At 39.4% G+C, this 12,007-nt stretch overlaps 1 protein-coding gene across 1 annotated transcript in view; it reads left to right on the forward strand.

The window, feature by feature from the left end:
• The window catches only part of MFSD14A (major facilitator superfamily domain containing 14A), a 39,384-nt gene that overhangs the window by 22,261 nt on the left and 5,116 nt on the right, over nucleotides 1-12,007 (forward strand). Inside the window, exons 5-8 of the mRNA XM_060085668.1 lie at nucleotides 1,908-2,022; nucleotides 5,572-5,790; nucleotides 6,078-6,191; nucleotides 6,927-6,998. Of these exons, the coding sequence (XP_059941651.1) occupies nucleotides 1,908-2,022; nucleotides 5,572-5,790; nucleotides 6,078-6,191; nucleotides 6,927-6,998 (520 nt within the window). The remainder of the gene's footprint in view (nucleotides 1-1,907; nucleotides 2,023-5,571; nucleotides 5,791-6,077; nucleotides 6,192-6,926; nucleotides 6,999-12,007) is intronic.

Here is a 12,007-nt window from a genome sequence, read left to right on the forward strand (position 1 = left end):
TTAATTTATTTTTCTAATACATTTATTCTTTGATACAGATAAAAGGGCCTTTAAAAATATAGTAGCTAAGTAATATAACAGTAAGTAATAAAGTTTTTTGAACTAGATGCCACTATAGGAAGCATGTAGACTACCAGCTAATCTGCTTTTGGATTTCACAGCCCAAATTTCAAAACAATATTTTAGGTACTGGATAGGGTTGCTAACTTTTTATTTTCTTAAGTAGGATGTTAAAAACACAAGGTTTATCATCATTATCTATATTAATTAGGAATAGATTTTGTTATATATCAGTAAAGTCCCAAATAATAGTTTCTTAAAAACAAGGAAATTCATTGCTAATTTCTCTCTCCATATAAAAGAAGTCTGGAGTTGAGTAGTCCAGAGCTGGTAGGGCAGTTCCCGGGAACCAGACTTTTTCTATCTTCATGCTCTTCCATCCTCAGCTATCACGTCACTGTCCAGATGGCTGCTTAAGTGAGCTCCAGCTTGTGTCACCTTCAGGCAGAAAAGATGGAAGGAGTGGCTACAAAGAGCATACTGCCTTCCTTTAGGGAAACTATGGAATTCCCACCCAACCTCTGCTTGCATCTGTTTGGTCAGATTTCAGGCATACGCTGCCCCTAGTTACAGGAGGCTGGGCTCTTGGCCACCCTGATTAAAATCAAGTCTTCCACTGAGGAGGAAGGGAGGGAAAGCTCACAAAGAGAATGATTTTCCCAAGATAATAGAGCCCAATTTAGTTGTAGATTTTTTAATTCTTTGACTAATATTCTACTCCACTTGAATATTAATGTTAGTTAATTCTATATCATAGATCGGCTGTATTTCCATGGTGAATCTAGAAAGGGCTATTTATGAGGCAGGATCTTCCTTCCTCTCATAGGTGAGATATAACTCTGAAGTCCAAACCCTTGATGAATGCTCATCATTTTTTTTTTTTGCTGTACGCGGGCCTCTCACTGCTGTGGCCTCTCCCGTTGCGGAGCACAGGCTCCGGACACACAGGCTCCGCGGCCATGGCTCGCGGGCCCAGCCGCTCCGCGGCATGTGGGATCTTCCGGGATAGGGGCACGAACCCGTGTCCCCTGCATCGGCAGGCGGACTCTCAACCACTGCGCCACCAGGGAAGCCCGAATGCTCATCATTTAAATGAAATCTTACCAAACAAATCTAGGGAATGAACAAGTTATTTGCTGTGGAAAGCAGCATGTTAGAAAAAATTTGGTAAGCAATAAAGTCCCGGTGGCATGATATTTTGAAAGTGCAATATGATTTCACTTGATTTTAAAAACTAAACATCAGCATTACAATAGAGACTTCTTATTCTCAGCCAGGTAGTTTTGAATCATGTATAGCAAAATGTAATTTGCTTTTTAAAATAGCTTTTGTTCATTTTATTTTGGACACTGCCATACAGGTTGTTTTGCCAACATTTGAAGAACTAAAGATAACTTATGGAAAAACATCTAGTTTCTATACATAGACTCAAGATAAATATAGACTAACTTGTCCCTCAGTTTTATTTACTGGATTTTGTTTTTTTGTGTAGTACTGTGATGGGAAATTGTAATAGATGAATTATAGTAGACTCTAGTTTGTTGCTATTTTTAGTAGAAACAACAACAAAGCCACTTAAGAATTCAACAATTGGGTAAAAAATTGACCTGAATACATTTTCTAATTTTAAGTATTCCTGCATAGTAGCTGAGTTGCTATCGAAGGCCCACATCTAGCCCTGTTTACATAATATCTGGGGCTTACGATTTATAGAAGAATTAATCTATGAACTGTCCTAGTAAGCTGTTGACTGAAATTAGCTATACGTACATTATAAAAATGAAGGAAGATTAAGGTAATAATAATTGTTTTCTAACCATTTCTTGTCAATTGTCTTTCAATCCTAGGTGGTATTTTGCTGTTATCTCTGTTTCTGGGGTTTTTGCAGTGACTTTCTCTGTGGTATTTGCATATGTAGCAGATATAACCCAAGAACATGAAAGAAGTATGGCTTATGGACTGGTATGTATTTTTAATCTGTACCTTTGTGTCTGCTGAAAAACACCCTGTTATTGTCTTTTATTACAAGGAGTGCAAGCCTTTGCATTATAAGATTTATTTTTGCATAAATACATTTTAAAATAAAATCATCCATTAGACTATATTAAATTTTTTTTCAGTACAAAGCCATGTAAGTTTTGATATTTTCATTCAGTCAGTATTAGTCACGCATATCAGATTTGAAATTACAGTGGAATATTTTTACCTTATATAAGTTCTTTTTAATAGAATACTAAAAGAACTATTTAATATGTAATGAGTTTTTAAATTACTATTATTTAATGGCTAATCTAAAATATAATAGGTTAACACCCATCTCAGGGATCCCAAACCTTTTTGGTGGATTTCTGGGCCACACAGAGTCTCTCTCATATTTTTTCTTTTTTCTTTTCTTTCTTTCTTTTCTTTTTTTTTTTTTAACTTAGCTTTTTAAAAAATTAATTTTTATTGAATAAGTCTGACATAATAACATTATTTAACTTTAAGGTGCACAAAGTGTTACTTTGATCCATTTATATATTGTAATATGATTGCTGTTATAGCTATATTTATCACATTACATAATTATAGTCCAATATTGTCTATATTCATTTTACTTCGCATTGGATCTCTTTGGCTTATTTACTACTCCTTGCAAGTTTGTCTCGCATATTCTTTTGTTTTTGCTTGTGGACACGTGTTTATATCACTTTTAACGTGGAAGAATCATTTATAGCTAGATTCGGCCCACAGGCAGTAGTTTGCCAAATTCTGAACACTTAATGTCTATCAAATCTAGAAATAAAATAAGTTAACAGATCACTGTTAGCCAGAAGTAGGACAGTGATGAGCTTCAGCAGATAGGGAGCAAGCATCTTTTGTTAAATACGGACTGAATTTTGTGTCAGGTTGAATCTTACTTTTATGAGAGTCTGTTGTCTTTGACTCAAAGATCAAAAAATATAACAAAGAATCATGGAATTAAGAGGATTTGGAGGGAAATACCTATAGTGAGAAACTTACCAAAAAAACTAATGATCAGTTATAAACTCAAGAACATTAAATGATATGAAGTTAATGATAGCCAGGTTGTTTTTAAACAGCTTTATTGAGATACAATTTACATACCATAAAATTTGTCCATTTTATGTGTGTAGTTAAATCAATTTTAGTAAATTTATACAGCTTTGCAACATGCCCACTGTCCAGGTTGTTTCTGTTTTTGCTAAGGTAATTTATTTTGTCATAGCCAAATCTTTGAAATTAATAGTTTCAACCTGGAAGCTTTATGTATTGAAGGCACATCTAGTAAATAACAGTTTCAATCTTCTAGAAATAATATGGCTGCAGATAAAAGGGAATAAAGTGATCTTTGTGGTCCTCTTTCTGTCTGGCCAGAAAAAAATAGCCACCAGGGAGGAGAATCGAGGAGAAGGGAAATGACATGAAATACCTGCACTCTGATTAGACCTTTGCTCTCTCCTATTCCCACATACCTCACTGACCCTTACAGTGAGAACCATTGCCCCTTTCCCAACTCCAGTGCCAGAGCTCTGCTCATAACCCAGGTCCCTCTGAGACCACAGCCCACTGTAATGAATTTCTAGAGCTACTGTAACAAAATACGACCACAATACAGTTTTAGAACATTTCCATCAGCCCAAAAAGTTCCCTTGGGCCCATCTGCCATCCATCTCCACTTTACCTCTGACCCCAGGCAATCACCAGTCTACCTTCTGTCTCTGTAGTTTTGCTTTCAATAGAAATTTCATATAAATGGAATAATGCAAAATGTAGTCTTTTGTGTCTGTACTTAGCATAATCTTAGGAGGTTTATCTATGCTGATATACATATCAATAGTTTCTTTTTACTGCTGTGTAGTATTCCACTGTACAGGATAGACCACATTTTGTTTCTCCATTCACTAGTTGATGAACATTTGGGTTGATAGCTAGATGTTTATAGTTATTAGAATTTTATGTACTTGTCAAATAAGTGCTTGTGTAAATAAGCACTCCTGTGAAGTTTAAATCCTCCATGCAAAAGTCAGAAAGAGCATACAAACAGAATAAAGCACAGAGTAGGGAGCAGAAGCTCATGCACCTATAACATTAATTTCTAATTATCCTCTGAAGATTGTGGTCTCTATCAGGTGTTACCTGTTGTCACATCTGTTGTTGATCTGCAGGCCACTTTGTCCAGTAGGCCAGATATTTCTGGGATTAACAGTTTTTCTCCCCCTGTTTTCTCTACTTTAATCTGCATCTTCACCAGACTTGTATGGGCTCCCTCAGGATGTTAGAGAGACATGGTTACAGATGGGCTCAATGCCAAGGATCGATGATCTCGTTCTTCCTGAACCTGCCACCTAGTGATGACCAAGTTCAGATTTGTGCTTCGGCTTAACACTATTACTGCTGACAAGATAAACTTTAAAGTCCTTAAGCTTTATTTCAGCCAGCTTTAAATATGTATCAAAGTAAACATTCATTTAATTTTAACTTTAATATTGGGGGAAAAGTCACAGTGGCATTGGATTTCCTTAGAGTATTGTTTTAGACTCCTTTCACAGAGCACTGTGGGATTATGGAGGCACCCCAGGGGCCAGCATGCCTGGCAGTCGGGGTGGGGTGGGTATTTGGATGGTAATCCAGGCCCCCAACCCTTCTTCAACTAAAACAGTTTTTTATTTTTAAATCTTTTTTTAATTGAGGAAGTTATTAGGTGCTGCTGGCATTTTTTTTAATATATATAAATTTATTTATTTATTTTTGGCTGTGTTGGGTCTTCGTTTCTGTGTGAGGGCTTTCTCTAGTTGCGGCAAGCGGGGACCACTCTTCATTGCGGTGCGCAGGCCTCTCACTATCGCGGCCTCTCTTGTTGCAGAGCACAGGCTCCAGACGCGCAGGCTCAGTAGTTGTGGCTCACGGGCCTAGTTGCTCCGCCTGTGGGATCTTCCCAGACCAGGGCTCGAACCTGTGTCCTGTGCATTAGCAGGCAGATTCTCAACCACTGCGCCACCAGGGAAACCCTTAAATCTGTTTTTACTTACAAGTTTGTCAGTAGGATTTATTTAAACAGAGGGCTCCAAGGCTTAAAAGAAAGTTTGAAGCCACTATCTTAGAGGTTATTACATTTTTTTTTTTTTTTTTGCGGTACGTGGGCCTCTCACTGTTGTGGCCTCTCCCGCTGCGGAGCACAGGCTCCGGACGCGCAGGTTCAGCAGCCATGGCTCACGGGCCCAGCCGCTCCGCGGCATGTGGGATCTTCCTGGACCGGGGCACGAACCTGCGTCCCCTGCATCGGCAGGTGGACTGTCAACCACTGCGCCACCTACATATTTTTTAGTTAAGAATCTAATTCTTTTCTCTTTCTGCAAAAGAAGAAAGTATAAGAAAACTGGCACAGGTAGGAGGAGGAAAGGGAGACTGCAGCAGGAGGACTGACATAAGTCAGAGTCTCTGTGGTGTGGAAGTAAAGGAGCCAGATGTCCTGCCTAATCTCTTTCTATTGATCTTGGTTTGTTTCAGGTTTCGGCAACATTTGCTGCAAGTTTGGTAACCAGCCCTGCAATTGGCGCTTATCTTGGGCGAGTGTATGGGGACAGCTTGGTGGTGGTCCTGGCTACAGCGATAGCTCTGCTAGATATTTGTTTTATCCTTGTTGCTGTGCCGGAGTCATTACCTGAGAAGATGCGGCCCGCATCATGGGGAGCACCCATTTCCTGGGAACAGGCTGACCCCTTTGCAGTAAGTTTATGCTTTTTCATTCACTTTGGCAAAAAAATGAATGTGTGATTCAGCACAGCATTAATGTTTTGTTGTGGATGTTTCTTTGGGGAAAACATCGTGATGGATTTTTAAAAAATATTTTGAAATACTTTTCAGAATACTTTTGGGGAGGATGAGAATAAACTGGGGGAAAAAAAGACAACTAGGTATCTGTATGTACACTGCCAGAAGATATCTCTGCATGTTCTTAAGAGTAGTTCAGTGTTTTGATATAAAGCCTTGTGTTGCTCTCTCTCTTGTTCTAGTCCTTAAAGAAAGTGGGCCAGGACTCCATAGTGCTGCTGATCTGCATTACGGTGTTTCTCTCCTACTTACCGGAGGCAGGCCAATATTCCAGCTTTTTTTTATACCTCAGACAGGTAAAATTCTGTTCTATGAAGGTGGACTTTTCTTTCATTGTTTAGTGCCTTAATACAAAATATTTAATCTTGAGAGAACTTTAAGAGCAGAGACTTTTAGAAATGACTATCATTTTTAAAATAATGGCTCACTAGAATTAACCTCCTGTTTAGTGTGGCTGATGTTCCTTATGCATTTCTATGAAGACTTTTGGCTTAGGCAAAAAGAGATGATTTTCCTGTCAAAGTGTGTCATTTGAGCTTGTTTATGTGTTGCTTATACAGGTGATGGGATGCTTTAATCCATTCACCTGCTCCAGTCTCTTTGTGATTTAGAGCATATATTTGTAAAGCAGCTAGCCAAAATAAGAGCATTAGTTCTTTTCTCCTTGACACTAATCTTACTAGGCAGAGATTAAGCCTTTATCAGTACTTGTAAAAAGCACAAAATGGTGCAATATTTATTTGTAAAATGGATTTTGAATGCTTGATAGCAGTCTCCTATTTAGGAACTCGAAATTACGGGATTTAGATTTACTTAATCTAAGTTACGTAGCTATTATTTTCAGTATCTAACACTTATTATAATTTTGGTCCTCAGTGAAAGCCAGATTCTTCCTCTGAGGAGTTCTTTGGTTATAAATGAATTGCATTTTCTTTTTCTGGTCGATTTAATGTTAATATACAAGTAGTTGCATTAGTATGGTATTTGTTGTGCTTATTTTATTAACGTTACTTTTTCTGGAAACCTTCTAGATAATGAAATTTTCACCAGAAAGTGTTGCAGCATTTATAGCAGTCCTTGGCATTCTTTCCATTATTGCACAGGTGAGTTTCTTTTTCGTTAGAGGGAGAGATGTTTGAAGGTTCGGAAACATAATTCTGTTAGTATAGTTAGTATTGATTAGATTTTGGGGACTGACACGTACTAATCATCATACGATGTGTAAACCAGAAAGACAGTTTATTGATTTACACTAGAGTATTCACCTGCATAAAATCAGAAATTTTACGTTAGTCTTGTTCTACTGTTGATTCATTCATTCAGTAAATATTTATTGAATACCTATCATGTGTCAAGCGCTCATGATCCCTGCTATTGTAAAGTTTGCATTCTTGTGGGATAAGAGAATGAGTAAGCATGTCAGTGTAAACATATCAGGTGTAATGAAAACTATAGAGAAAAAGGGCACAAGGGATGTAGAGCGTGGCTGGGGGCAGGGTATTATTTTATTTGGGAGGGTTGGGAAGCCTTTGCTGATACAAGTGACATTTGAGCAGAGACCCAAAGGAATGAGGAACAATCCACTGGAATACCTGGAGGAACAATCCACTGGAATATGCCAGAACAGAACTACAACTCTGAAAGACAATTCCTGGCATGTGTAAGAAAGAGCCAGGGGACAGTATGGTTCTGGTGGAGTGAACAAGGGAGAGAGTGTCAGGAGATGAATTCTGAGAGGTGGAGAGGGACCAGATCGTGTGCGGCCTTCTGGGTCATCATAAGACTTGACAAGAAGATAGGAGGGTTTTGAGCAGAGAAGTGACGTGAAAGTATTTTTATCTTGGAAACCCAGTTGGTAGCTGGTGGTTGTTTGATGAATAAGATATTAATCAACGCAAGAATCTGGATTTTCTTAGGAGATATTTTTTCTGGCCTTCAAACTATCTCAGTTCCACTCTTTCTCCTTTCTGTGAAAAAAAAACCCCTCCCATTTCTTTCTGTTGGGCTTTGTTTTTTCCAGACTCTGTAAATGGTCTACTGTAACACTCTTTCCCACCTTAGATCCAGTCTACTAGGTTGCAGCTTTTTCTGTTTTATTCTACTCTTAAAATGGAAAGTAAAGTCCATTTAATAGTACTCTTGGATGTTTCACCATCTTGGAGGTAGGATTGCTTCTGCAGATCTCATCATTTATGAATTTCTGGTAGATTTAGTGATAAACTTCAAATTTAAATTCAAACTGTATAATATACTTCCCCCAAGGCCTCAGAAATGTGCTCTTTAGCTTTGGGGGAAAATATATTGTTGCCCATATATAAAAATAGCTTAGGGTTCATGCCCCGGTCCGGGGGGATCCCACGTGCTGCGGAGCGGCTGGGCCCGTGAGCCATGGCCGCTGAGCCTGCGCGTCTGCAGCCTGTGCTCCACGACGGGAGAGGCCACAACGGTGAGAGGCCCACGTACCGCAAAAAAAAAAAAAAAAGCTTAAAAAAAAAAACCTTTCTGAACACAAAGGGAAGTGTACTAAGACGAGAGCTTGATGAATTATCAAATGTTAAACTGACCTTGAATCCTGAGAGAAATCCAGCCTGATCATTATGTCTTATCTTTTTCATATATTGTTGAGATTAGATTTGCTACTATTTTATTTGATTTAGATCTTAAAGAGAACAGGCTAACATTTACTATAATGACACTTAAGAAGTTAGTAGTTGTAAGGTCTTAAGTTCCATTTCATACTTAAGTGAGCATGCAGGCACCTAGTAAATTTGGGCACACTGTGGACTGCTTGAATGATGAGTTGAAGGTGCTTTAGAGGAAGTTTTCCCTCTGCTCAGTACATTGCATCAAGCACAAAGGAATACAGGATGGAAAACAGTCACTAAGAGCTCAGAATCCAGGAGGGCAGGCATGTGAACCCAGGAGGGAGCATGGTTGGGTTTGCGTTGGAAAGAGCCCTGCAGCAGCAGGGTCATGAGGGCTGTGAATCTAGAAGGAATGAGCCACGACTCAGCCAGCGTTGCTAGCACAGCAGATACTGTAAACAGAAACATGGTCTACAAGGAATACAGTACTTAAATGACCATTCAGCTTTTGGGGCCTACATAGAAGCATAGTTTTTGAGATGTAAAATCACATTTCTCAAAGTGAGAAAATTAGTTGAACTTCAAAAACAGGTGAATAGGCATATGTAGTCTGCACGTAAATATTGATAATTAAGTTTATGTCATTATATGAATTAAAATATCAAGTAAAATTTATAGCCCCAAAGGAAGAAGCATTAGCTTATGCTCTCATTTATGGCAAGTATACAGTTGAGAATGACTTCTCCCCTGTTGACCTCTAAGTGAAAGACTAGTGTCTTTGACTCTCCTCTCCAGTAGCACAGAGCCTGCCTCTCTCTATTTTCTTGCTTGCCCTTGGGCCTTTGTTCCTGCCGTCCTTACTGCATCCCCCTTTCACCCCCTAAGTATACCTTCGCTGAGTTCTCATATTAACTTGGGTGTATCTCTTTTTACCTCTGTTTATTATTTTTGCCTCAGTAGCTTTGTGAGCTCTAGTAGAGCTCTGAGAGGATGGCAAGGTCAGAATTATATCATATTTGTCTTGGTCACGCTAATACCCTGCAGTGTGCCTGCAGCCCAGCGGGTGCTAAATTAGAGGTCATTGGTTTTTTCCCATAGTGATTTTAAAACTTTAAAAAGTAGTAGTAAGCATTTAAAAATTGGGAGGTGTGATATGAAAATATGGAAGTGCAGCTTCTCCACCAAATGAGATGTGGTAACATGAATGTGACCTTCAGTGGAAGCCCCAGGCTTGCTGTCCCCTTCGGGCCTTTGCTCTCTGGTTTGCCATAGGCGCCGTCACTTCCGTGGCACTAGCAGGCACGAGTTCATCACATTTGCACTCAATAAACGTTTACACGAGTGCCTGGAGATAGTTGTACACATTTCCTCAGTGCTGTCACACCCCTGCTGGGCATCTCACCCTTGACAGGGCTGTGACTGTGACCTGGCTTCCTTCCACCCAGTGCTGTTGATCTCGTTCAGTGGCATCACCACTCTCCTGGCTGTTGGGGCCAGGAGCCTTGGTGCCATTCTTGATTACTTTTCTTCTCCTTCTCCCACATCCGGCACATCAGATGGTATCTCCTTTCACTTCTCTCCAAAACGTATTTTGAATTGAAGCACTTCTCACCATTTCCATTACTAGGAGCCTAGCCTAAGCCAAGACCGTAGCCTCCATCTGGTCTGTTTCCATGTTTGTCTCCCTACGGCTTGTTTGCCACTTGGCAGAGGAATTTTGTAAAGTGGGAATTGAGCCATAGTGCTCTCGTTTAATATTCCCTTCCTGTCACAACCAGAATGAAATCTAGGCTCTCGACGTAGCCCCCGTTTCCTCCGTTCTCCATGTTGTTGAACACACTCCAGCCCAGGGCTTTGTGCTTGCTTCACCCACAGCCGGGCGCTCTTTGCCCAGATACTCACATACCTCCTCCTCCTCACTCAGCTCTCGCCTCAGAAGGGCCTTCCCTGCACATCCTGGTTGGAGCAGCACCTCTATCACACTACCCTGGTCTTATTTTCTTAGAGCAGCTACAACCTGGAATTATCTGGTTTGATAAGTATGCTTACGTCCGTTTCCTCTCTACTAGGAGGTAATCTCTTTGCTGACCAGTACTCTGACCTGGGTCAGTGCCCTGAGACCTAGAATAGCCATTGGATACAGTAGGAACTGGGCAAATATTTGTTGACCAAGTGACCAAAGTTGATGTCAGTTAACTGTTAATTAGCTGTGTCATCTTGGTTAAGTCATAAGTCATTTTAACCTTTACGACTTGGTTCTCTCTCTTGGTTCTCTCTGTTCTCTTTAAAATTTTTTTTTTTTTTTAAAAAGAACTTATGCTAGGTGCTGGGGATACAAAGATAAATGAGAAGGAAGCCCTTGCCCTTGGGAGAGAATCGATGTCCCAGTTAGAGTATCATATACACAGGAAGTTTTTCTTCTCTGAGTGCTCGCTCTGGGTGAGTTCCCTTTCATAGCTGTGGTTGTTGAAGAATGTACTCCAGGGCTTTGTGCTTTGTGGAATTCAATCTCACGCTCACCCGATTTAAGGGAAAATCTCAGAGAGGAAAGCTATGAGTGTTAATTGTTCAAGAATCCTTAAAAGGATCTTCATCTGCTTCCCGCTGGCTTATTTGTGATTAAGCCTGATTAAACTCTTAAATGATTGTCTCAATTTAAAGAATTTTAAACTTATACTTGATAATTTTGAGTTTAGAGTATCAGCCAGTCATCAAGTAGTGATTTCCTGAATTATTTTCACTTCTTCCTCTGTGGACTTAATAGCTATCTTAAGGGGTATGTTTAATACTAATGTCCCCAAATGATTGCTGAATTTTTATTAACTTTGAGAGAAAAGCAAGAAAACCCAATTCATAATGTTGTTTATTAAATGTGCCAGGCACAATGCTAAGTATATCATTTCATCTAACTCACATGACACAGTTTTGAAGTAAGTACTATTATCACAGTCTTTTAAGAGACCAAACTGAGTTTCAGACTGAAGTGACTTGCCCAGGGTGACATGGTTAGAGCCAAAATGATTACGGCTGTTTTTCCCAAGGCTGTGTTCTTAGTTATTAGCCTACACGACTCCCAAGTCATACTTGTTAAACTGATCTACTGTTCATAAAAGCATCATGGTTTCAGCAATAGGTTAATTTAGGTGAAGGATATATGAGTAATTGTACTGTTTCAGCTTTATTTAGTCAGGAGAATAAGCGTTTTGGATTAACTTGGACCTGTAAAAACTTTTTTTAAGCTATTCCATAACAGGGATCTCTAAACCATGAGTTAGAACCTTTCAACCCTACTGTTTACAATTTCTGATTTTAAGTGGTCCTCAGTAGAAGTGTACTGAACACGAAGTTCACCTTTTCTATTTTCAGTTTTCTGACTTTCCCCCTGAATCTGGATCTGTATCAGCAGAGGCACCTTTCATCTGCTTATATGACCTGGAGTAATGGTCTCAAATATATTCAGGGCAATTGTTGCTGAAAAGCCAAAATGTAGAAAAGTGGTAATAGTCCTTTTATATTATAGATAGAAA

The sequence above is a fragment of the Mesoplodon densirostris genome, chromosome 2 (assembly GCF_025265405.1).
Source record: "Mesoplodon densirostris isolate mMesDen1 chromosome 2, mMesDen1 primary haplotype, whole genome shotgun sequence".
Classification (NCBI taxonomy): domain Eukaryota; kingdom Metazoa; phylum Chordata; class Mammalia; order Artiodactyla; family Ziphiidae; genus Mesoplodon; species Mesoplodon densirostris.